At 35.9% G+C, this 27,751-nt stretch overlaps 1 protein-coding gene across 4 annotated transcripts in view; it reads right to left on the bottom strand.

The window, feature by feature from the left end:
• Positions 1 to 8,029: 8,029 nt before the first annotated feature.
• The window catches only part of HIPK3 (homeodomain interacting protein kinase 3), a 95,641-nt gene continuing 75,919 nt past the window's right edge, over positions 8,030 to 27,751 (bottom strand). For 3 of the 4 annotated variants that reach the window (XM_082410409.1, XM_082410408.1, XM_082410410.1), the window contains 14 exons: positions 25,514 to 25,633; positions 24,513 to 24,599; positions 23,842 to 24,026; positions 22,613 to 22,772; positions 22,071 to 22,194; positions 17,233 to 17,354; positions 16,474 to 16,598; positions 16,221 to 16,382; positions 16,001 to 16,063; positions 15,409 to 15,705; positions 14,958 to 15,098; positions 13,223 to 13,458; positions 12,813 to 12,940; positions 8,030 to 11,956 (listed from right to left, as the gene is read on the bottom strand). In XM_082410409.1, the coding sequence (XP_082266535.1) occupies positions 11,480 to 11,956; positions 12,813 to 12,940; positions 13,223 to 13,458; positions 14,958 to 15,098; positions 15,409 to 15,705; positions 16,001 to 16,063; positions 16,221 to 16,382; positions 16,474 to 16,598; positions 17,233 to 17,354; positions 22,071 to 22,194; positions 22,613 to 22,772; positions 23,842 to 24,026; positions 24,513 to 24,599; positions 25,514 to 25,633 (2,427 nt within the window). In that variant the 3' untranslated portion in view covers positions 8,030 to 11,479. The remainder of the gene's footprint in view (positions 11,957 to 12,812; positions 12,941 to 13,222; positions 13,459 to 14,957; positions 15,099 to 15,408; positions 15,706 to 16,000; positions 16,064 to 16,220; positions 16,383 to 16,473; positions 16,599 to 17,232; positions 17,355 to 22,070; positions 22,195 to 22,612; positions 22,773 to 23,841; positions 24,027 to 24,512; positions 24,600 to 25,513; positions 25,634 to 27,751) is intronic. The other variant, XM_082410411.1, reaches the window with a different exon arrangement.

The raw sequence follows: 27,751 nt of genomic DNA, 5'->3' as shown, positions 1-27,751 counted from the left end.
GAGTATGTAGTTTTGTTACCTTCTTGTCTTCCCATGATAAACCCACGTGACATTTTACAAAAATGGATAATGGAAAGAGGGAATTGGCCAAAAAAGATGATAGTGCAGCAGAGAAATGGAAAATGATAATGCTGGAAGTCAAATTTGAATCAAATGTAAATGGAGCCAAAGAAGACAAAGCTGATTGTGAGAAGCCTGACATGCTGCTGTTTGAGAGACTGTACATATACAGCCAGAGGAACTTAGTGAAGGCAAACTCATCAACATAAACTAGCAAAGTGTTGTGACAAAATGGATGATGATGTCCCAGAGAGAAAGTGATGCCAGCAATAGAATTCACATTAGAGGAGTTACCAGAGATATCTCATGACATTCAAAGCGCAAAGGATAAAATGTTGGAAGATGATCGAAAAGTACGACAATTCACCAAGATATAGAAAAGATGCATCATAAGTTATACAATGAGAAGAATGCAAGCACTGTTTAAACTCTTGATAAGTATTTTACAAAGAAATAAAACTTTAAAACTCTAATTCTCAATTTTTCTAATGTCTTAAATTATGTATTATATTAGCCGTACTATTTTTTCATTTTCCTATATACATTTATAACCAGCAGCAGAGAGTTTGTAATGCTTTAACAAAAAATATTCAAGGTGAGGGAACAATTGTAATTATTCCCATTGATTATTAAGATCACTTTGCATGGTTTCAGCTTACATGGTCATTTTTATGGTCCCACACTACTGTGCAAAGGGAGAACTGCTTGTTTTCAAAACTTACCTCTCATTAGTTCACTACATTTTGCTATTATCTGTGCTCTTGATGTTATTTATGTCTATTGTAACTATTTAATGGAAGTACTATCTAATGGTGCACATCTCTTCCCAACTTTATGTTCAGTGACATCATGTAGGTAGCTTGAAATGCTATGGTGGGAATATTTGTAGCACGGAAATAGGCAAACACTACAAACTCAACTACAAATTAGAGTTTAGTTTATTGTTTTGTTGATTTTCTAGACTTAAGTGATGAAGAAAATGTTAATGCAGTTAAAAGTATATCGTGTGTGTAGCTGTACGTTACAAGTAGCACCAAAAAAATTGAGGGAAAGCATATTCTCCCAGTGTTTGAAAACTATCATCAGACTGAGCAAAGAGTTCACTCATGTCATTGACCAACAGTGTATATATGATGATATATGACCAAGGTATATCTTTGTTGTTTCACTTTGGTCTTAAATGTAAAAGAAAATAACAGTGAACATTCAGGTCAGAACCGCCCTTGTTCATCAATAACATAAGCAATTCTTTGCTAAATCAGTAGTAATAAAGCATTTATTCATAGCCTGATTTTGTCAAGTTGTGGCTGAATTATAACCATATAAGAGTTTGGCAAAACTCAGTGAAAGCCTTCTGTGAGAATCAATTGACTATATGAGATTTATAATAAGAAGTGTTGTATATTTTATCATTTGTCAGTTGTGTGCCACACATTATTTATATTAATAAAGGTTATAACACACTTATGTACATACATATGCATACAACCCCCAGGCAGCTATTAAATAGTTACCACACTGGCTTTAGACAATGTAGTGAGGCGAAACATCCAAAAGCTTCAGAGTCAAACAGGGGCTTGTTTTCAGCGTTGTTTCTTTCTGTGTTGTTTTATTAGTAAATTACTGAGCCTCTCTAAGCCTTTTCTTTCTTCTGCAGAATAAAAAAATAAAAAATAAAGAGGGATTTTGGCACAGGAAAAGGGTTATCATGAGGAAGATAATGTACATAAAATGCTCTGGTAAAAACTAGGTACTGAGTCACTTTTTCCTGTTACCGTTTCCTTCCCCTTCCAGTTGCAAACCCTCTAAGGTTGATTTCCTTTGCTGGAGATGAAATAATCCACACATTTTTGGACTACATGGCAGGTATAAATGGCAGCAGAGGAATGGAGGGATGAATGGATATCTCCCTTTGATTCCATGATAAACCAACTAGTCTATTAATTCAAGGATTCACTGAGGCTTGGAATCCTTTCTCACTTTTTCAAATTCTATTTACAAAAGTCAGAAACTTCTCACTTTGTATTATCAGTGTTCGTGGGACATAGCCTACCCCGCCCCATCTCTACTTTGTTATTTTCTTTAATGTTGTTATCCCACCAAACTGGAAAGAAAATTAGAGTACTCTTTCTCCCCCTGCTGGCCATACTACAATATAGCAATAATGAAATGAACAGAATGATCAAATATCAAAAGTGAAAGGAAACTCAAAGAATAACTATTCCAGCAAACCGGCTACCCACAAACCAACTCTGGCCTGCAGATGACTTGTGTCTGGCCTACGCCATATTTAAAACAAACATAACTTTTTTTTAAGTTTCATTAGTTGCCAATATTTCACTGACATCCATATTTGTTTTCTCAGAAAACTAGAAGTTGGTAGACATTGGGCGTGCCATGCCACATGCGTGTCCTGCTCCCTTTGGACTTAACGCCCTGCTTGGCCACAGTCCCCACTCAGTCTGCTTCACTTACTTGTGTAGTCTGCCCAGCCCTTGCTGCCTTTGAGTTTGAAAGCCCAATCTCTCTCTCTCTCAATTTACCAGGGAAGCCCAAACTTGCTCAAAACCAGACCACCTAAATGAGTAGCCAAGCAGGTAATAAAACTGGGCCTCCTAAATTCCATTCAACAGATTTTTGTTGATTTCATTCATTTATTTAACAAATGTTTTAGTGCCTGCTATGGGCAGGTACATAGAGTCAAAGACATGGCAAAAACAAGATAAAAACGGCCTTTGCATTCAGAGTTTGTTAGTGAGAAAAGCAATCAAGAAAATTATAAGAAATATGATGAAAGTGATGAAAGAATATGGGGACTATGATGAAGCAGCAGCACAGTTCCTGTTCTCACTTCATCACCTCCTTCAAGTTCATCATCATCATCATGAATATAACACAACCATTTTCATGATTTACCAAATAAGGTCCTCAAATCCTAGGGTCCACATTTACTCAAAATCCATTGGGCACAAGGGCTAAACAATGGGGAAACAGCAGTAAACATGGCATTTATTAGATGAATTTTCCCATGCATGGAAAACTCATCTTCCTCCCAGGTCAACTGCAACCAGAGTGTAAGCCTGAGAGTCACAAGATGGTTAAGGAAGGTAGGCTGTAGTTGCTGGACAAACAACATCTCTCTGCAAAAATGGAGTCAGGTATGACCTTGAGTAATGGGGATACAGGATTAAAGCTAAACTAAGAGAAAAGATCAGTCTTTTCTCTTGGTCAGCAATACCTATGATACCATAATTGGACAGTACTACAAAAGACAAACGAACTACCTCTGTATCATAAACATTACTCACCTGGGTCCTTTGAAACCTTGGCTCTTTGGAGAAATGGCTAACTCCAGATCCAAGGCAGGAAAAATACAAGGTGAGCATGAGACACGTTATTAGGCCAGAAAATGAGGAAACATCCAGAGACTAATGCAATAATGTCAAAAGGATTCGACAGACTTGAAGATAATTAATAATTTTAACTTATTGAATAAAGCAAAATCCATGAATCCATAGTGGTGAGAGAGACAGGGAAAAACTGAAGGGAGCACAGGGAGAAAGGCAGAAAGCCTTTATTAGAAGAATGATGCCAGGTAAAGAATGTAGAAGGAACGATATAATGGAAAAATCACCATTTTGCAACCCCCAATGTAATAACTGATTCAGACAACAATCATCAATGGACGCTAAAGCCAATGAGCAAAATGCTACTGATACTGCCACAGTGCCAACCCCACAGACGACAATGGAGAGATTTGCTAGTAACCTCTTTATCTTAGTGTCACAGCCGATAATGGACAACCTGACATTATGCGCCCCTTAATGTGAAGCAATAAGGCACAACTACTCCTACAATTCTTGCAAATGAGCAAACACTAAATCTGATCAAACCACTAGACCCAACTTGTACTTCACAGAAATTCATGCTACAATTAGCACGAAGAAACAAACACAGAATGTAGACTATTCTAGCCTGAACTCTTCAAAAAAATGTCATTAAAAAAAAAAAAGACTTCTGAATTTGAAATAGTCAGAGACATGTCATAAACAAAGGCAATGGGTGAATCCTTTTTTTTTATATACATATATGCACTAATATGTATAAAATGGATAATAAGAACCTGCTGTATAAAAAAATAAATTAAATTAAATTCAAAAATTAAAAAAAAAGGAAAACACTTATTCGCAACATTTTTTTTTCTCACATCTTTATTGGAGTATAATTGCTTAACAATGTTGTGTTAGTTTCTGCTGTACAACAAAGTGAATCAGCTATACGTATACATATATCCCCATATCTCCTCCCTCTTGCATCTCCCTCCCACCCTCCCTATCCCACCCCTCTAGGTCATCACAAAGCACTGAGCTGATCTCCCTGTGCTATGCAGCAGCTTCCCACTAGCCATCCATTTTGCATTTGGTAGTGTATATATGTTGGTGCTACTCTCTCACTTCGTCCCAGCTTACCCTTCCCCCCGTGTCCTCAGGTCCGTTCTCTACATCTGCATCTTTATTCCTGTCTTGCCACTAGGTTCATCAGTACCATTTTTTTAGGTTCCATGTACATGTGTTAGCATATGGTATTTGTTTTTCTCTGACTTACTTCACTCTGTATGACAGACTCTAGGTCCATCCACCTCACTACAAATAACTCAACTTCGTTTCTTTTTATGGCCGAGTAATATTCCATTGTATACAAGTGCCACATCTTCTTTAGCCATTCATCTGTCAGTGGACATTTAGGTTGCTTCCATGTCCTAGCTATTGTAAATAGTGCTGCAATGAACGTTGCAGTACATGTCTCTTTTTGAATTATGGTTTTCTCAGGGTATATGCCCAGTAGTGGGACTGCTGGGTCATATGGTAGTTCTTTTTAGTTTTTTAAGGAACCTCCATACTGTTCTCCATAGTGGCTGTATCAATTTACATTCCCACCAACAGTGCAAGAGGGTTCCCTTTTCTCCACACCCTCTCCAGCATTTATTGTTTCTAGGTTTTTTGATGATGGACATTCTGACTGGTGTGAGGTGATACCTCATTGTGGTTTTGATTTGCATTTCTCTAATGGCAATGGGTGAATCTTGATTGGCTCCTAGACAGGGGGAATGGGGAGATGGCTATAAAAGACACTCTTGAAACATCTGGGAAATTTTGAATATGGACTGGAAATTAGATGTTATAAAACTGTTAATTTTGCTAGGTGTTACACAGTTTTGTGATTAGCTGAAGAATGTTATTCTTACAAACAGATGCATGCTTGCTTAAGTACTTAGGGGCCAAGTGTCATGATTATCCACAAAAGGTTCAACTTAAAAATTACATATAGAGAGATGAAGTTAATGTGGCAAATGTTAACTGGTGAATCTAGGTGTAGGTTGTGTGTGTGTTTGTTATACTTTTTTTTTTTGTTTTTCTAATTAAAAATTGGTTTATAGTAAGTATAAACATTCGATGTGATAAGAAAAAGTGAATTCTTTGGATTCTCCATAGTCACCGAGGAAATAAGCAATGTAGAACAAAGCTGATCACCTCTCTAAATTCCACATTAGGGCATTCAAAATATTTCTGAAGTTTGTAAAACATGCAAAATGCTCATGTTATAAATTGAAGTAGAAAATATCAGGATCTAAAATTGCTTACATTATTTTAACCACCTCAACACTTACATTTTTGAGTTTAAAAAAATCTGTTTTTCTGCATTTTCCAAGTACAATGTAATCAGGTATTATTTTTATGATTGAAAAATACTAATTATTAACATCTTATTTTCCCACTTCAAATAACCATACTTCCATTTAGGGAAAAGTACAGATTCTCGGTAAGATAAAATAAGAACAAAAAGTTGACACAAAAATTAACATAAAATGGACCACAGAGCTAATAAAAGCCAACACCTAAAACTCCTGGCAGAAAACAAAGGAGAAAGTTTTTGCAACTTTGGGACTGGCAAAGCCTTCTTAGGACACAAAAAGCATCAACTGTAAGAAAATAAATAACTTGGACTTAATCCAAATTCAAAACTTTTGCTCTTCCAAACACCCTGTAAAGAAAATGAGAAGAAAAGCCACAAACTGGGAGAAAATATTTGTAATACAAACGTCTTGACAAAAGACTAGTATCCAGCATCTCTTCTGGACTACTTCAGCAACCTCCTCTGGTCTTCCAGCTGCTCCTCTGGCCCTGCCACCATTCTCCACGATAGCCAATTCATGGTGTTTGCTTCCCATGAATGTAACACAATAAAATCTAGACTCCTTTGTTTGGCAAAAGGCCTGCATTCCCACCCCTCTGGTTCTGTCTTCTAGCTCCTGCTCCCCACTCACACACTTCCTCTCTGACCTCACAAGCCACTTTCCTGTTCTGTCCATATTAAATCTCATCCCTGACTTAGGGCCTTTGTACTTGCTGCTCCCTCTACCAGAAATACTCTTCCCCTGCGTGGCTGACTAGCATTCTTGTCACAACTCAAATGTCACCTTCTCATTGAGGCATATCCTGACACACTCCTTCTAGGTCACTTAAACAGGCTATTTCCTTCATTCTGCTTACCCTAACTGAACTTAATTTACTTTCAATCTTTCCCTCCCACAAAAAGATCTGTAGGAGCAAAAGAATCTTCTGGCTTTGTCCACTGACATATGCCTAGCATGGAATGCTTGGAACATGGTAGATGCTTCATAAATATTACTGAATGACTCCTGACATACCTGCTGTGACAGGCACTCTGCTAGGTACTGGCTGAATGGTTTACGTGTGTTGGTCAAAGACTTTTTAATCTCTTTAGAAAAAAATATTTTAAATTCCTAGATCCATTTAAATAGCTAAATACTTCCTAGTACACTCAAGAAGCCAATTTACCTTCAAGTAAATTGCAAAATCTGGATTTCACCTATATGTGGGATCAGTACTTTGGGCTAGAATGGTCACATAATTTTTAACAACTCACACCCGTAAGAATGATTAAATGGAAAGAAACAAAAAATACGTGTGAGGATGTAAAGTAACTAGAACTCTCATACGCTGCATTGAGTGTAAATTAATTTAACCACTTTGGAATACTGTTTGCAGTATCTAATAATGTGAAACATCTGTATACCCTATGACCCAGGAATTCCATGCCTACATATATACCCAAAGGAAATGCATACGTGTTCACCAAAAGATATGAACAAAAATGTTTGTAGTAGCACGATTCCTAATAGCCAAAAAGTAAAAACAACTCAAATGTCTATCAACAAAACAGATAAATGATTACATATGCACACAGATGAATACTATACAGTAATGATCAACAACTACATGCAACATGGATGTATCTTAGAAATAAAATGTTGAATGAAAAGAAGCCAGACACCCAAGTGCATATACATCGAGTAAAAGTTTACTGAGAGAGACTGAGAATACATATTCTCACTGGTATGTTCTGGCGGGGCGCTGAGAAACCTTCCTCCCGATGTTGCTCTAAAGTTAAATCCTGGAAGTATGAGGTGGTGTCTGAAGGCACAGCCTAAATTGGCCTACTGGAACCACATGCTTTTGAAGCCTTATGTTTTATATCTTAAAAATACTTGTGAATTCCCTATTCTTCATCTATGCATATTGAACAGAAATATTTACCTCAAAAAATATTCAAGAAAACAATATTCAAGGGAAGCAGGCCCTGGTTATCCTGTGGTTACAGTACTGTAGCACACTACCTTAGACTTCAGTTTAAAAAAGAACTGCTGGAAAGTAGACTGGTTTGGTTAGACAGCCTGGTTCACGTCTCATTAGTGCCGGGAGTTTGGGCAACTTACCTAGATATTTCGAGCCTATTTCTTCATTTACACAATGAAGATAGTATTGTATCTCACAGGTGGTTTTGAGAATTAAATGCGACGATGTTAAGTTAGGTAACTCAATGCTCCTAACCTTTTCCTTCCCTACCCTGTAAGTAGTACTGGGGTGGAAAAAAAATCAACAAGCTGTTTGCTGCAATATATATATTTTAATTCAAAGTGAATCGACAGTAATACACCATAAATTCTTATTTTGACACTCACCAAAATAGTCACCTGGAAAACCCGCTTTTTGTGACAAAGTACAGAAGGCTTGGTCACATTTAAATCACTGAGAACTAGAGAGAAATACTATCGCAAACCGTAATAGACATTACATCCATAAAAATTTTCCCAGTCCTTATTGTAATATTGCACAGTGCAATTGCTACATGGCAACCTAGTGTAGCATAGAAGTAAAAGCAAAAACAAACCAAAGAAAGAAAGCCACAAGTCTAAAACTGTTAAACAGTTAACAGTTCAAACTTAGTAATCAAATCTATATCATTGGGTTCTTTAAAACAAATCTTCCTACACCTTGCAGTGTATGATTTAACTTTTACTTAACACAAACCAACTTTAAAATTAGTAGTAGAGATTTTTAAAATGAAAAAGTTTTGCTACTACAGTAACATATTTAAACACCCTGAAGGAAAAGAAACGAAATATCACGATATTTGATTAAAAAATAATTTGTAAATTAAAGTAGTATGCAAATACGCAACTTGGAAGTCATGCAGTGTTTTATTTAAGAAAGCAGTAAAACCAAAGAAAACTGGTAAAAATGGTTTTAAAGAGAGTACAAATTCTTTTGTCAGTATGCTAAATTTTGACTTTAGCAGGATCTTGGATCTTTTTTTATCTTCTTAAACACATAAAAAGCACGTGATTAGAATCAGTTAAGAGCAGTGTACTTAACTTGGGTACGCCTTTATCAAACAGGACTATTATATTACGAAAACACTGAAGTTTATCATTCACCATCAATTTAACAAGACATCTCAGTCTTGGAACAGAAATACAGAAAATACGATGTTTCAGGGTAGTGAACATGGCCCTGAACAGAAAGAAAACTGCGCCAGTTTTGTACCTGGTACAAACATCAATCAATCTTTTGCACTTGGTGTTTCTGAACATCCGCTGCCAGCAATGATTCTTCTCCAACAAGTGAGCAGATACCAGTAAACTGCTGGACCAGATAAATAAAATTAGAAGGCTGTGGAGGGCAGCAAGTTTACTTAAATAGTGACTCCATAAATTTGCCATCTGTAAATAATCTTTTAAATTAATCTTAGGCTACTCCTTTTTATGTGTAATATATATATATATTTCTATTTATATAAAATGCATAGAATTGATCACTAAAAACACTGAAACTTGTGGGGAAAATTAAGTCCTTCATTTTCAGTGTGACTAAAAATGTACTGCTGGTTTTTATCTTATGATCTAATACTGTAATTTTTAAAATTAATTTCAGGCACATTTATTTCATTGATGATTATTAAATAAAACACTGCTTGTATTAATGGAGTAAAGAAAAGTGTATCCATTATTAGCTTATTGTCAACGCTGTACTAGATCTGTACTAGTGGTATGCAATTCATTTATCAAAGAAATGCTGTAAATCCAAAACAGCTGGAGTTTTACACTCAAATGCTTTGTACTGTTTATTCCAGTAAATGCTATAAGATTATATTCCAGATTTTTAAGGAAAAAAAGTTAAGTCAAGCCTGCAAGATACAGCTTTCTCAAGTGTCTACAATGCCAGTATGAAAATTAAAAATTAAGTTACATTGATACATCCCAGTTTTTTTTATATGCAGTGATGAGCACAAACATTAATTAGAGATAAAATACTGATGCAAATAACACACCCCAAAATAACATATGCAATTTTTTTCCATCATTTACAATACAGTAGTTACAATGACACTCCAAACAGAAAAGCAAAGTAAAAAATCAAAACCCCAACTTCTATTTCATGTAATTAGACTTATACAGAAATTAGAAGGCTAAATAACAACTAGTTAATCACCTAATTTCACAGCTATCTGAAGTGGCAATCGTTATATAGCAGCTTATCTATGATACATTCAAGATAAATGATACAATTTATTATTTGCCCATAAGCTAAAACACAGCCTGCTTAATACCTTCCTTTAAATTCCACCTCTACACTACAATATACTTGAGGTCTATGCAAAAAGTAGCTACCTTTTATATAGGAAATGGATGATTAAGTCTTTGGTGCTGTAAAAGCAACTTCATTTAAACATCACCACCACCACCACCCAAAAAAAAAAAAAAAAAAAAGAAAAAAAGGAGGGAAAAACCCAAGACGCACTTCCTAGGAAAACAAGCATGTAATTTCTGTCCCTGACGGAATGTATTAAATAAGCAAACACCACCAACAAGCAAAACAAGTACTACAATGTAAAAATACTTAAAAACAAAACAAACCCTCTCACATGCATAAATGAAAAATTGCACACAAAGAACTCACATCTTTTCAAGCTTCAATAGTAAATATTCTGCTACTATTTATTAAATACTGCATGGTTTGCCCAAGCTAGGATGAAACCACATCATGAATCAATGAGCATTTTGCATTTTCTTTCATTATCTACTCAAAGTCATGCCTACTGCATCTCTAAACATTTTATTAAATCCAATTATACAGCAAACACTCCCAAAATAAACTTAGATTGTATTGCAGTTTCACTTAACAGTATATAAAATGCTGTGTTGTGACAGGTATCAACTATCCATTAGATACTGAATCAATTTTTCTTAAGCACTACTACCTGCTTGCTTTTCTTGAAGCTAGATCATTCTGAAAAATCAGACAGCAGAATTCAGCTATAGCAAACATGCTGCCCTCTTAGTAAGGAAAAAACAGCTACAACCTGAAATCATACCACACAAAACCAAAAATGAACATTACTCCATCAAAGGAAACTAAAAAGTCTGAACTTTAAGTGCTGCAGTCCTCAACATTTATATATAGTAATAACATTAACAACCTCAAATATTTAAGGCACTATGTGTGGGAACGGTTTACAATGCAGCTGAGATTATTAGAACAACATTTAAGAGCAAAGTCTAGGCAACATTGTGCCCATGCAAAGACACATGCAAATGTAAAGAACAATAGCTCAATTTCTTAGGTAAGTGACCCAACATTTATACACTAAGACACAGATAATACAATTCACTTGTATGCTGTAATTCTGACATATGTGCATCTGTTGCTCTAAATCTGTACACAGAATGGCTTCCCAAATATAGACGTGTCTTGCACTAGTTAGAAGGCAATTTTATAAAAAATAGCGGGAGCAAAACTGGACTTCTGCTCCCATAAGTCACCTGCCTAGAGTTACTACATAAGAAGATAACATGACCAAAGACAAGTTATACCAAATGTGCAAAACACATTAAAAGTGAGTTTTTTTAAAGCTCAAAGTTGTTTAAATTGCACCCAAGTCTACATGATTCAAAAATAATTTTCTTGTGCCATGGCTAATATTTATTAAATACCATGTTTTATTTTTAATCAAATGTTTATATCATTGAGCTTCCTCAATATACTCTTTTGAATTTTCACATATATGGATACTGGCTGAGTTTGGTTGGACTCAGTGGAAATCCAGTATATGCAGGTGATGCTGCAATGTAAGAATGTGGTGGGAAGATTGGTTTGTACTGAGTCTGATGAATGGTTGGGGATGGTAACAGACGGGGATTTATGCCCACTGGGACTTGGTGAACTATGCCACTGGGATGGGAGATATTATAAGTTGGATGCTGTAACATAGGTCTTGAGGTACATGGAGAGGCTAAGAGGTGGGCCACTGGTGCAGCACTGCTGAGGGTAGCTGATGATGGGTATGGAAGTAGAGTAGGCTGTCCTCCGAGGTGCGTATTTCCAGCCAGATGGGCGTGCACAGCTGTGTGATTAGGACTTCCATGAGAAAGAGTGAATGGATTACTGGTAACACTAGTAGGGATATAAGCTTGCTGTCTTCGATGTCCAAAGTTTCCATTCCACTCTTGATGCCCAGATCCAAAGTGCTGAACCTATCCAAAAACAAAACAAAAAGATTAATTACATATTTTATAAGTCAAAAAGAAAGGGAAATTACAAGATACTCTGTGACTGATAACCCACAGAGGATCTCTCAGATCTTAGCTTATAGTAAGTATAAATAGAGTGGAGAAAAATATCGATCAATTTTATATATATATATTAGTATTAGCATTTTAATATGCATTACTGCATATTATTATAATATTAACACTGCCACTACCCCTGCTAGTAGTGTCACTATTCCTACCACTACTGATAGCTACCATTTGTGGAGCACCTATTATAGGTAAGACTAACACTTTACATACGAGATGGTATTTAATTCTAATTATAGTTATATAGCTATCATTCCCATTAACTGTGGTCCAGACTTGTTGAAGAGACCTGGCCAAGGTACTATACATAGCATTTGGCAAAACCAGGATGTGAACGCAGGTCTGACTCCAATACCTATGGTCTTTTCTTTCCCCCAAGTGAAACACAACTGCCAAGCACAGTGCTGACCAGATGGCAAGTATTCAATAAGGCATCTCTCACCATCACCACAATTAACACACAAGAAATGTAACCATCAATGCATTGGTGTGCATTCTGATTTAAAGGGTCTAAGACAACAAACACACTAAAAAACTTTAAGAGAACCTAAGAACCTAATCTTTCTGAAAAATTCAAGTTCCATGGATAATCTGATAATTATCCTATTATTAAGCCAATTACTTTTTAAGTCACTTGGGATAACGAAAAGGGAAAAATTTATTAAGATTTTATACAGTGTGAGAATCTTTTCCCCCCAGTTAGAAAACTGCTGAATTTGAATCCCAAAGACTCATAAATTCACAAACATACCTGACTGAAATTCAAATGCTGCTGCTGGAATGCTGATGTCAATTTTTGCTGACGATTACCTACTGCGGAAGGCTGGTTTAATCTTCCAGGAGCACATCGTCCTTTTATTAATGGCTGGCATACAGAATCTGGCAACAACAAAATATCAGAGAGTAGCTGCTTTTCCTTCTTATATAAAAATTAGAAAGGTCTTTAGATATTTTACACAATAGTGATTTGAGAACCTTAAAATTAAATAAAAAGAAAAGATCTCATGGTTTCCAAGGACTGGGTGATATTAGAAGATGTCTCCTTTGTACAATAGATTTGGCAGGGTCTGGTTGGAAATTCAGAGATGACTTTTGGCTCTAATGTTCCTAAATTAAGACCTTTAAAGGGACAATCAGGGAAACAGAGAGGACTCAGTTTACCTGTGTTTGCCATATGCTCATCGGCATTTAATCCATTTTCTAGTCCCATTGGTGGCACCACAACAGTACAAACAGCTGGTTTGGTTTCTGTGTCAGCAGAGGTTACCAGTTCTGTGTTTTGATGAGTATCCGCCACAAAACTGCTCTCTGCAAACGGACTGTCATGTCCTGAAGAGTCTGATGTTGCAGAGCCATCCACAGTATCACAACTACTTTCCTGTTCTTCATCTGACATACTACAACAGGAAAGTATTTTTATGAACAATGTTTTTCAACATTAAATCTAAAGTTAAATAATTTCCAGACTCCCAGCAAATTGACAAGAATCTTATTCAACTATTTCATACCTAATTACAACTTCTTATCAAAAAAACATTTTTCATAGATTTCCTAGACTCTCACATTAATTCTCTTTTCAGACTGCTAACCCTAATTCTGTCTATCTAGGAACACCCTCTTGGCACTTATTTTTCCCTCCTTTCCCTTCCTACTTGATCCTTAGTAGCAGCTCATAAAATCCCATTTATAAATTACAGAAGATTTCATCAAGACACTACGAAAGAAGTACTGTTCTGGATAACTGAAACAAAATGTACAAACATATAAGCATGCAACTTGCATATTTCAGATTAAATTCTAATGTTATATACGTGCCTTTAGTGATAATTTGGGTCCTTTTAACTAACCAGTTACCTGAAAGGTCTTTCCCACCTCTCTGAAGGTCTAGCCGGAGTCCTATTTCTCTTTTCGCCCTGACCCTTGGGCCCTGCCCACCACCCCCCAACTCCTTGGGATTTTTACAGCATTTATATTCTGTTTTACTACTCACTTCATACTTAACAATTTGAAGTATCTCCTTTTATATGTATATTTTAATTATATATTTTTATCTTTGTATCTTATTTATATATATACACATCTTACATATATGTGTGTATTTACATATACGTATGTATAATATCAACTTCAAAACCACATTATAAACAAGTTATAAGAAGAAGATGTGTTAATACTTCTTTATGCTTCCACAGAGCTTAGTTATAACCAAACTATTCAAAACCATATTTCCTGACTAAGGAAAAAAGAGAAAACGAACAAAATTAAAGCTGAAATTTTTCAAATTTTGTTTCCACTAAAAAAAAGAATTTCTAAAAGCTAAAATCAAATGTATTTCACTGAAATTTTTATGGCTCATCTCTCAATGCGTTAGTACATCATGCAGGTTAGGAGAAGCTCACTACTTTAGTGGCAACGCATGTCCCTGGCCAAAGGGAAGGGTAGGAAGGAAATACACATGAAACCATGCAAATCAATCACTATGAGAGAAAAAAAATCAGCAAATACTCTACTGACAGTGGGTCATTACTTTATTATGCAAAATATTCCTTTTTATTTTGCTGAAGTATATGTTCTTATTCCAAATTTAAATTACAATAGTAATCTGTGGAGCTGGAGTTGATAATGTGGCTTTTTCACCCTTTCAAAAACAAATGATTCTTTAAAAATCATTTATTAGAACCTCAATTTTTCATTTAGATCTGTTCTGTAATAGTAAAGAAAATTACTACTTAAAACCTGAATTTATAAAAAGATGATCTAGTTCAAAAATTATGATCAAGAGGGAAGTCACTGTGGTAAACTGGCAGGTACTTACTAATTTAAACAACAACAAAAGAAACATAGGCTTTTTAGTGGACTTAATATTTATAATGTACTGCTATTGAAATTCCTTTACCTGTTCGGTCTCTTGCAGGGGGATGGGCTGGATTGCCCTGAGGAGCTGGTGCTCAGAGTACTATCAGGACTACTTAATGAACAAATCCGATCAATATTCAAAGTGCTCTGGCAAGCTTCACAATCCAGATTACCTTTGCATCTAAGTAAAGAGGGAAGGGAAAATTGGGTCAAAAATGAGAACATACTCCCCAAGTAGCCAAAATTTACATTATTTAATTAAGGATATGAAACAGTTAAGAGTGACCTACATGGACAAAAATCTAAAGCTCATAATACAGGAAAAATGCTATAGTAATCATGGCTAAACACTATTCAGGAAGTTTACTCTGAAGGACATGAACAGACAAGTAATAAATCACAAAGCTTTTTCTTTTCCACTGCAGCAGAGGGTGCCATCATCATCATTTAAGGATGCAGGAAAACCACAGGAAACTGCTTTTGGCACTTACTCTCTGAGCGAATGTCTCTGCGACGTCTCTTCCTCATCAGTGTCACTGCTAATGGTGATCACACTCACCGCAGGACTCGGGGAGTCAGCGATGATGATGGTTTGCCGCTGTTTATCTGAAACTGATGAATCAGAGTCCTGCCTGATAGAAGTTTCACAACAATTTCTTGCCTCTCCTTCTGAGTTATGATTGTCCTGTGTTTCTATGCAACTTGCTTCCTCGACATCTTTCCCATTTACTATCTTTGGAGAAATAAATGCTGATTGTGGGATATTGGTATTCTGCAATGAATTACTCCTGCAATCAAAGGAATAATGTATCATTTCTATAATCAAAATATATACATGACATTTTTCTAAGACAGCTTGTTATAATTAACAATGCAAACCTTCACTTGTTAAGATTATAACACACTAACATAAAGATCATGAGTCTGTGATATATAAAATACCTCTAGAAATATGAGTGTAGATTGCATTTACATATATTCAAATGGTCTTTTTTTTTTTGGTAAATGTGATATCTGAGTATCTAAAATTGTCTAAAATTATAGGTAGATAATAAATCAAAAGGGCAATAAAGACAATCTTACCAACTGAAAGCATTTATTTCCTCTCTTCCTGGCTCCCATTCCATTAGTTTTACCAAAATACCTCTGAGAAATTGAGAAGGGAGCTGGCTTAGTGTTTGTAACAAAGCTATCAAAGAGGTCATTTTGAATACAACAAGAGTGACCCTTTGGTGTACATGCAAAATTTATTTTAATGATTAATTTTCAAAATGCAGAGGAAAGTTAAAATATCAATACCAACCTGTTCTGGCACAGTTTATTTTTCTTGGTGGTGGCAGGCTGAGGCCACACAACATGTGCGATGCCCACACTAATTGGCTGAGGGGCTGATAAGGTGATCTGATTGGTTAGAAGAGGTTGCGGCATCACTGAGCTGTAATGATTGCTGTGTGAAATCATTTTCCTAGGGAGAAAATTTAGAAAAATTGAATCCCTACTTTACCATATCTATTTTGCAAACTATTTACAAAGAAGTACCCTTGTTTTTAACTTACCCCCAGTCTCCGAGCCTTTGTGAACCAGCCATACCCTCAGAAGCTAATGTAGTAGTAGCAGGAGCCATGGGTGTTATCTGTTGCCAGGCAGGTACCAGCATCTGCTGTGTTCTACCAGACCATGTCTGTTGCAGCAAAAAAACAAAACCAAAAACAAAAGAAAAACTAGTATGATACAAGTTAACTCAAAGTAACAATCTTCTAGACGGGAATAAAGACACAGACCTACTAGAGAATCGACTTGACAATACGGGGAGGGGGAAGGGTAAGCTGGGACAAAGTGAGACAGTGGCATGGATATATATATACTACCAAACGTAAAATAGATAGCTAGTGGGAAGCAGCCGCATAGCACAGGGAGATCAGCTCGGTGCTTTGCGACCACCTAGAGGGGTGGGATAGGGAGGGTGGGAGGGAGGGAGATGCAAGAGGGAAGAGATATGGGGACATATGTATAACTTATTCACTTTGTTATAAAGCAGAAACTAACACACCACTGTAAAGCAATTATACTCCAATAAAGATGTTAAAAAAATTAAAAAATTTAGAAAAATTTAAAAATTCAATAATTAAAAAAAAAAGTAACAATCTTCTAATAATTATAAAAGTTAAAGTCAATAATCTACAAGGATCGAATCCCCATCTAGGTTATTTTCATTGTTTCCAACAGCACCAGCTGATATATTACAAATGGATTAGTGCCTCTACCTGAGTAAAAGGAGGACAGCACATATGTAAAAATAATGAATTATTACCAACCTGAGAAAGAACTCCTGGTCGGATCTGTAGTGGCTGCATGGCTGGGGCCTGTGTTACAAGGGGTACTGTATTATCTACCCTTATTGAATAACTAGTGGGTTTACCATGTGTTGCAGGAATACCTGTGAAATAGAAAAGAACAGTTCTCAAATAAAAGGAAAAACTTTTCTCTGAGTTACCTTATAAAACTCTTAAATTTATGAATTGTTAAAATTCTTATTAAGATTATGAAAAAATCCCCTGCATAAAATTTTCATAATATTAGAAAGCAATCTACTTGGAAAGTGAGATACTGTCTATCTACCTTGTGGTACATCATTCCAAAAATTATTATAGAGCTACTCTTTCTACCATTTTAAAATGCACAAAGTTGAATGATTTGTTTTTGAAACTTCCCATTCCTTTTAAAGTTTGCTATTATAGCTTTACTTTCCTTTTAGAAAGTTCTGCCACTGGTAAGACACGGAAAGGTGAATCTGGCTCAACATCCTTATCCTCTAGCAGGTAAATGTTCATCTTTTCATACAAACTTTTAGCTATGCTTGGTATTCTCTTCTTTAAAACTATGATAGGATCTTATACATGTCACCAAAGGAGGAATGTATCACAACTTCAACTTCAATGGCCATGACGGTTTACATGATTCAATAAAATTCAGGATGACACACTCATTTCAACCTCTAAAGGAAAAGCAAACAACAAACTTTTCTGCCTAATATGTTGACACAACTAAGCATTTATCATTGTGGTTTAATCTACTAGTATTTCTAGTGGAGAGCTACTGGAACTCCAGGACAAACATGTTCCATTTTGCTTACCCCCTAGGAAAATTAGAAAGCAGGATTACTACCCACATTAATCCTGTTAATATTAATATGTCCGTGTCATACATTGCAAGAGTACCTTGCAAATATTAAGTCTTATGGTACTAAACTTTAAGAGAGTAAAGTAGTATTACACCAACTAAGAACTTTGACTAACAAGATTTTAGGGATATCTCCTAAGATTAGTAAGCTGAGTTACTAGAATAAATTCACTACTTCATAATTCCAGTCTATTGTAGCACTTACTTTCAATATGGGCTGGCAGATCATTTAAACATAATCAGTTTTTGGATAAAAGTGACCTTGTGTGATCAGCCATTTAAAAAAAATTTTTAAAAACAATTGTTTTTTTTTTCCTACTGAAAAATAACCTTACACTTTTTATTGCACAAATATTTGTAAGTGATAATTCTAAGGAGAATTTTATTGTGTTTATTTTCTTCACAGAGGTGCTTATCCTACTGGCAGGAGGTTCTAACCTCTGAGCTCCACCTAAAGAGCTACATGTGAGGGACTTCCCTGGCGGTCCAGTGATTAAGACTCTGCGCTTCCAATGCAGGGGGTGAGTGTTCGATCCCTGGTCAGGGAACTAAGATCCCACGTGCTGCAGCGCATGGCCAAAAAAAGTTAAAAAAAAAGAAAAAGAAAAAAAAGAGCTACATGTGAATTAGATCTACAAAGATCTGTGAGTTATTTTCTTTAACTGACCTTCTAACCCTTTCCAAAAAGCATGTCTTGATCAGCAAATGCTCCAAGGAATGGAATATAAGCACACCCAGGCTGTGTAGATATATTGCAGCAATAGAGAATCTCATCAGAGAAAAAAGCATCCTCACTTTGATAAGGATGAAATCACAGAGCAAATTCTTAAATCCCAAACAAAACAGATTGCCCTTAAATTCTCCTCGTAATCAATGCCGTAAGACAAGAATTCTCCTATAATCTTTTTTTTAAATCAAATTCAAAAGTAGGTTCAGATCCCAATTTTCTATACGCTTATTAGGTTAGCTAAAATTTTTATCTTTGATTACATTTGCTTGATACCTGGAAAGCATGACACAAAACGTTTAAAGACTGTTCTAGTACAACAGAGGAGAATTTTGCTGGAATGCATTTGATTCTAAAATAGCAGTTTTCATCCAGAGGGGATGAATAAGTAGCTTTTCAGATTGCCAAATAATGTTAAATGCTTGTTTAGTAAATACAACAACCTACAGTCAAATTTGTTAAGTAAAAGCTTGTCTAAGTCTTCTGTACTTAAACATGGCACAATATTAGGGATGTGGGGGCTTCCCTGGTGGTGCAGTGGTTGAGAGTCCGCCTGCCGGTGCAGGGGACACGGGTTCGAGCCCTGGTCTGGGAGGATCCCACATGCCGCGGAGCAACTGGGTCCGTGAGCCACAGCTGCTGAGCCTGCGCGTCTGGAGCCTGCACTCCGCAATAAGAGAGGCCGCGATAGTGAGAGGCCCGCGCACCGCGATGAAGAGTGGCCCCCGCTCGCCGCAACTGGAGAAAGCCCTCGCACAGAAACGAAGACCCAACACAACCAAAAATAAGTAAATAAATAAATTAAAAAAATATATATTAGGGATGTGGCATCCACATAGCTATACCTACACGTTATATCTATAGTATCTAAAATATATGAAACGCATGATGAACTTAAACAGTGTAGACCCAAGGTAAAAAATATAAAGTGAAGGACAACAGACATAAATTTTATTTTAAAATACAAAGTATAATGGTACCATAACTGCTACCCAATAATCATTTAAATATGTTTCTTTGAAATGGATTGGCACATTATGGGGTAAAGGGGTAAGAAGGTCAATAATGGGATTTTCTACAGAGATGCCAAAATGGATTAGAGGGAAAGCTTTCATTTCTAAGCAGACACTATACTAAGGTAAGAAACAGTGAGACAACATATTACAGAGCCTGCCTGTTATGCTGCTGCAACTGCACCTGTTAGTTCTTTAAGCCAACAAATATTTTGCTTTCTCTCACTATTAATTCTAAAACTATTGTTCTTCACATTTGATGAGTTAATGAGCCTGAAAGTATCTTCTTTTCTTTCTGTTATCCTTGTTAGGAACCACGTGCAGTTGTTAACATATGTACAGAAAGGTTACTAACGTTTTATTAATTATAAGCTACATAAAAAGATAAAAGATTTGCCTAACCTCATTGAATGTTTTAAGAATGATGCTCAATTGTATTTAGAAATGTGTCCACAAAGCCTTTTGGTACAAACAGAAGGTAGCTCTGAAAATAAAAAATCGTTATTCCAATTTTTTTTTTTTTTTTTTTTTTTAAGCTGTGCCGCACGGCTTGAAGGATCTTAGTTCTACTACCAAGGATCAAACCCGGGCCCACAGCAGTGAAAGCCCAGAATCCTAACCACTGGAACGCCAGGGAATTCCCTGCTACTCCAAATCTTGATGAAATATACCACACTGTAGGTAGGTGACCCCAAAACTGATTTTGGTACATAGAAGAGATCATTAGAACCTAAGAATCTACTAGTACAGATTAAAAACTCATCTAAGTGAAAATGTATTTGTCAAGATACCACTTACGTAGTAACTGATTGAAAAACAAAAAAGCATCAGTCTTGCATGCTCAAGTATTTAGAAGTAAAATGTCTATGACTTACTATTAACAGTATGTGTATGTGTAATAGACAGACAACAAATATAACATGTTAATACTTGTTGAATCTAGGAGAAAGGACGTTATTATTCTTTGAACTTCTCTATATGTTTGAAATTTTTACAATAAACAGTTGAAGAAAAACAAAGAAACACAACAGCATCTTTAAGAGTGCTGACAATATGATATAGGTATTTTTATTACCAAACCAGCCATGGGTCACTGTCACAGATAACAGACCAAAGCTACCCTGGTAGAACCAAAGTGGCTAAAGAGCTGCCATGTTTTCACATCTCTCATTACCAGCCAAGCAAGTCAACAAACATATTCTTGGTGCTTTGTTAGGCACTGTGGGGAAGATTAAAATAAAAACTTAAAAAAGTTGCTAACATCCTTAAATGAAATAAAAATTTCAAATGTAACCTTCAGAATCCAGAAATATTACAGCTGGAAACGATCAAGATAGTATCTATTCAGTCTGTTTTCTTTGACAAAGGCTGAAGCAAGTTAACAGACTTGTCTGGGATGGCAGAGCAAATAGCAGAAAGAGAACTAGATCCCAGGCCCACTTAGCACCAAGAGCTCTCACTTAACACTATACAGCATTACCACCACGCTTCAAAGAGTCATTTCAGGCCCATTTGGCATCAATCTCTTGATTTTAAGATATAACTAGATGTTACAGCCCAGCAAGGACAAAACGCTACCAAAGGACCTAGGAAAGAGGGTTTTATGCTAGCTATTCCAGTCAAAAAGTTCATTGCTATCACCCTTTTACCACTAAGAAGTTCCTCAGTGTGAAAATTTATGGCATCTTCAAAGGTATTCTGTCACCATCTCACTTGAGGATTTGATTTGATATTTTTATCTAAATAAGGGCAATTTGATCAAAATCAATCTTCAAGCAAACAAACAAACTAAACTATGGGTAAAGAACAAGACTACAATATTTTAGGAAAGAAATCCTCTGGCCAAAACTTAAAGAACTGAGCTCTCAATCACTGTAATGTCCAGTGATGACATGCAGATAAGTACTTACTTGAACATCTGGAGCAGTTATACCCAGTATAGGATAATCCATACCTTTCTTTCCAAGTTCATTAATTTCCACTAAGGTATGTTATCATGCTAGACTCTACAGGAAATACAACTGTCATATGGTCCATTTTGTTAATGATGACTACAGTGGAGCTGCAGTCAAGAAGTATCACTGGTCGAAAGGCTACTGACCTGCTTAAATTAAATTCAAATGTAGCAGTAAATGTAGCAAAACCCATGCAGTATATTTAATGAATAGATGCCTAAACTTATTTTAAAGTAATGCATGCCTAAATTCAAAGTGTAATTTAAATAAAAGTATACCTTGAATAGCTGGTGGACAGATAATCAGGGTCTGCTGAAAAGCATCACCACAACCAAAATGAGCAGTTCCAGCCTGCAGAGGAATCCCATGGTGCACAACTGAATGAGCAGATGTGGTTAATGCCTGAAACGATAGACGTACATGGCATTCATTATACAGAGCAGGCTTCTAATTGCTGTACACATACTTTATAAGTAGAAATCAAATGCATTTCAAAAAATCATAATTCTATGATAAAAATGGACCCAGAAATTGATCTTACTGAAGTCTACTTTTTGTAGAGTTGAGACATAGAAGCGCAGGTAGATCATACTGAAAGAATAAAAGGTGAAGGAAAAAAATGGATTTGAGTAGATATGCTCCAACTGTTACCCTGAAATATTAGAGATTTAACAGAACAGCCATAGTAAGACTTCATCAGCACTGGAACTTCTAACTGCTGACACGGAAACTTCTGCATATTTCAAAAGCAAATGAGCAATCATTTAAAAAAAAAAAAAGAAAAGAGGAGCATAAATTATCAAATACTATAAGTTCTTACCTGACTTCTTAATGTGCCAATTTTAGTAAAATTTGCTGTCAGATTAGCAGTACTGCTTGGAGCAACTGGTCTCAAGAGTGAAGTTTTATTGTGATTATTTGTGTCACATGAATTCGGATGGGACTTACAAATATCCATAATATGAAAACAGGACTTTACACTGCAAAAGAAAAATAGAAAGGTAATTGTAATATTATTTTTTTAATGTTTAGAGTAGTTTAAGATTAAAAATTATTTCTAAAAGGAAAAAAAAAGTCTATGGCTTACACTTAATCTGCATATTTCCAATAGTATTTCTACTAGGAAATCCTGTAAGATCAAATTTCAAAGCAAGCAGAAGTATATACTTGTATCTGGAATATTTTCTTGAGACAGCAAAGCAATAGTGGGCACTTTTTGGTTATAATTTTATGACCCTTACCCTAAACAGTTTTTTTCTAAACTTCTAAATCTCCACATCCCTAAATTAATGGCACCATGTATGTGGTTACTACGTTATTTTCAAAGTGCTTACATACAGAAACCATTAGACATTTTTAAGTACTGGGGGTGTGGAGACTAGTTGGGCTTTATAAAAACATCTATTTTAATTGTAATTCACAATAACGAATATCAGTTTGTTCCTTTACCTCCTTCATTCAATATTTTTAAAATATTAAAAGAAGCTATTTTAAGTCACTTACTTTACTCTCTTCAGCCTATAAAAAAGAGGACTGGGGTTCAAAGAATTCACAAGATTTGCCTAAGGTAACTCTTCTAAGTCCTTCTCAATTTGGGCATATACTCTTCTCTACTAACCCATAAAAAAAAACCTCCTTTCCTTCCACAACACAGAGGGGAAAGAAGGGGGAAAAGAAAAGCAAATGCTGTGAAAGGAGATTGAAAATGGAGTTTGCAGGACTCAAAATTGAGGGAGGAACAACTTAACACTTCCTTTAACTATAAATATGCCTGGTTATTAAGGTAAGAATGTCATGTAAAACGACATCACTCAGTCATTCTCAGTATGCTATTTTGGAAAAAGAACATTGGAATGTGATTTAGATTTGCATTCTATTTCTACTCTGCAATTTACTGTCTATGTGATTGGCCAAGTTAGCTTAACCTCTTTTTACTCAGTTTACTTATATTTAATGAAGAAATTGAATCATTTTTCTAACACACTGGTTTACCACAAACAGCATTATCATTTCTCCAGAATCATTTTAAAAGATTTTAGAGTAACATACTGGTTGCTATGCGGGAAATCTAGAAGATGTTTCATATTAACAAAAGCATGGTTCAAAGTCTCTGCTGGAGTAATTCTTAAATCTGCATCAATCAGCAACATTTTTTTCAACAGACTAACAAATTCTCTTCTATCAGCTTTCTCAGCCAAAAGATCACTTCCTTCCAAATCCATCACTGTGTTCACCTGCAAAATCAAAATTTCAAGTCATCGAATAAAAATAAGCCATACAAGGTAGTATATGTTAAAGCCTCACAGTTTACAAAAAAAGCCCACAACACAGGAAAGAACAAAGAACTACAATTATTTTGAAATAAGAAAGAACAATTGAGGTTAACAAATCCTCAAAAATATTTTGAGGTACCAATTCAAAGCAGGAAAAAAAAATTTTTTTAACTAAACAAATAGCCACTTCTAGAGAGATGTAAGGAAAAGAAACATGTCTGTTAGAGTTTTCCTTTTTAAAGAAAATACTTGAATAATACAAATTAAATATTTGATAAAGATGAATGCAATTTAGTTCCTGAAACCTTAGAATCAATTTTGTTTGAAAAGCTTAAAAACAGCAAGCACTCTATGTCACATAGAAAATGATTAACGTGTTTTGGCATTCTTGGCATTCAAGTCCACCAACTTAAGCATAAGATTGACAAATGTGACTGCGGTACTCACATGCACTATATCATCCAGACTGTTGAATATGTACTTTCTGGCTTCTTTAGACTTCATTCCTGTCTCAGCCTCATGTTCTTCCAGTGTCTTATCGAATATATCAGAGAAGGAAAATATCTTATTACCCACCATTTGTAAATTCTTTATTTCTTCAATTCTGGCACATTTAGCCTAATATATTGAATATTCTAAGGCAAGTAGTAGTTTCAAAAGAATAACTATCAAAAATGTAATTTTGGGACTTCCCTGGTGGTGCAGTGGTTAAGAATCCACCTGCCAAGGCAGGGGACATGGGTTTGAGCCCTGGTCCGGGAGGATCCCACATGCTGCGGAGGAACTAAGCCTGTGTGCCACAACTACTGAGCCTGCGCTCTAGAGCCCGTGAGCCACAACTACTGAAGCCGACCCACCTAGAGCCCGTGCTCCGCAACGAGAAGCCACTGCAATGAGAAGCCCACTAACCGCAACAAAGAGTGGACCCAATGCAGCCAAAAATAAATAAATAAAATAAAATTTTTTTTAAATGTAAGTTTTTAGAAGTATACAAAAAATGAGAAGTTCAGGTTCAGATCAAAAAATATTACACATATAGATAAATTTCCTTAACAAAATAACTAAAGTTAATCATTAAAGATTTACTAATCCTAGGAATAAATTAGGTACTTGGGTTATGTAGTAAGTGGTTAGATTCAATCCCTGTCCTATAAAGCTTAATAAATGTAGAACTGGGTAGGGAAGATAAACACAAAATGATACACATAAAAATTTTTTTAACTATTTAAAATGAGTTAATAATTGTGTTGCCAGGTTAGAGAATGAGCTAAGGTATTCAGAAAGGACTCTCCTCGTTAAAAGGGGGGGTGGGGGAGGGGGACTGTCAAAAATGAGAATTCAAAAGAAGAAAAAAGTGCAATGAAAGAAAAATAGGCACAGAGTGTATTATCTGTGAACATGAGGCATCTTAGAAAATGTTTTTCTAAATATTTTTTTTAATGAATTACCTTTAATCTCCAACCAGAATGAGAGATATCTGTTTCTCTGCAAAAAAATCTTGTGGATTTTGTACCCACATTTAACAACTGTTCTCCTGGTAAACCTTGAGTCTGAGAAATGTATCGAATCTGAAAAATAATTTACAAAACAGAAGAGTCATTAAGATATTTATTGAACAACTGTATCAGACACTAAGCTAGATGTTAGGTCAAGAGTTAAATGAGGTACAGTGTGTGCCCTAAGAAATCAGTCTAGTGGGGAACATAGAAGTAAGCAATTATAATACAGTGTAATATATATTGATATAATACAGGTATAATAAACACATGCCTTATGGAAAGGCAAAGAAGAGACACATAAAATAATTGTAGTCATATAAAGTTCCAGGTGAGGTGATGCTCAAGTTGGGTCAAAAAGAACAAACAGTTTGTTAGCCCTGAAGGAATGGGAAAAAATCTGAATTGTTATGATTTATGCTAAGGTTATAATATGAGTAAATATGGAAAATAAAAAGAATACATCCACACATTCAGAGACTGAAGTTCACTAAGGGAGAAATGGCAAGAGACGAAATTGATCTAGCAGGCAAAGGGCTTTATCAGTAGGTTAAGAAGTCTGGATTTTACTCAGAGAGGTAATACTGGGAAACCACCGGAGAAACTGGAGAAATCTACACAGGCAACTGACAAGTTACTTGACTTAGTGACAAGCTGACGTGGTGAATTAGGGTTACAGGAGCACTGGAGGGGATGCGGCTATGTCACTAGCATATGTGTGCTTGAGTCAGTAGAGGAGGACACAGGTGTAGATGAGCTCTCTCAGGAGGACACTGAAAAGCTCCAGCCTCAGGGTCTCTGAACTCAACATCCTTCTGCTTGAGCACTGTTCCCCCAGACAGCTGGATGGCTAGTGCTTCACTTCCTTCAGCTCTCAGCTCCAATGTTACCTTATTCATGAGGCCTTTCATGCCCCACTAATAAATACGAACAAGCTCTCCCCTGCTCAGTACCCCTATCTCTACTTATTCGGTTGTATTTTTCTCTACTGTGCTTTTTATCATCTGATATTCTGTACATTTACTTTGTATTTTCTTACCCCATTCTGCAGTAGAATCTAAGTTTCATGAAGGGAAGAACTTTGTTTTGTTTTCTTACACGTACACCCATGACAGTGTCTGGTACATAGTTGGCCCTCAAATATCTGTTCCCCAGATCAACAACTGGGCAGCACAGGGAATAAACAGAGGCTTAACCCCTTGAAATTGTGTTTGAGAACACAGGATTCTTTTTTTAAACTTCAAGTACAACTAGTCCATCCTCTCCTGCATCTTGTATTTCTTCCTCTGTATGAGATTTTTGCCCTCTATCTACAAAAATGTTTAATATCTTCCAGCCTAAAAACAACAAAAAAACCCAAAAAACTCCCTTAACTATTTAAAACACTTTTCTCATTCAGTTAAAAGCCTTAAAATAGTGGTCTATATTTTACTTTCCATTCTAACCTCAACACACAACAATTGGAATTTTACTATTACTCTCACGAAATGATACTGTCCTGTTATTAACTGACACATTTAATAGTCCCATATTAATCCTTATCTTACTTCAACGCTATTGGCTATTTTCAAGTGAATAACCTGAAAACTCTGTTCCTTTCTTTTCCACATCAGTCTTTTCTATTTCTCTTCCTACTTCTTGGCACTCTTTAATTGCCTTCCTCCATTTGTTATATGGCATTGCATTCTAGAGTTTTATCTATCTTCTTTCCCTCTACAAGCCCCACGTGCCCATAGTTTTATCTCTAATTCTATGTCTAAATATTTATCTCTAGCTCTGGAGCTGTAGATCCAACTGCTTGCTGATACTCTCCATCTGGCAGGCCTTTAGGTACCTCGAAGTGAACATATTCTAAACTGATTTTCCTTAAACCTGTTAATCCTCATGTATTTCCCCCTTTGGAGACCACCACCAACCACCCGAATCAGAAACCTGAAATTTATGCCCAACAATTACCTCGCCCTCATCACCCAACATCCAAAACCGTAACAATTTTACCTCATTAGTATTTTTCATAACTGTCTCTCCTCTCCATTCCTCTTTCAGGTCTTCTTCAATTCTGAGTTATACAATCTCACAAGCCTCCTAATTAGTCTACCTGCCTCCCTAATGACCCCATCCACTCACTCCCAATTCATTATTCACATTGCTAAGAACAAGAAATTGCTAACAGCCATTTTAATAAAATGC

The sequence above is a fragment of the Balaenoptera physalus genome, assembly GCF_965194825.1.
Source record: "Balaenoptera physalus genome assembly, chromosome: 10".
In the NCBI taxonomy this organism is placed as follows: domain Eukaryota; kingdom Metazoa; phylum Chordata; class Mammalia; order Artiodactyla; family Balaenopteridae; genus Balaenoptera; species Balaenoptera physalus.
Note: the sequence above shows the minus strand (reverse complement) of the source record. Positions and strands in the feature narration are given on the sequence as shown.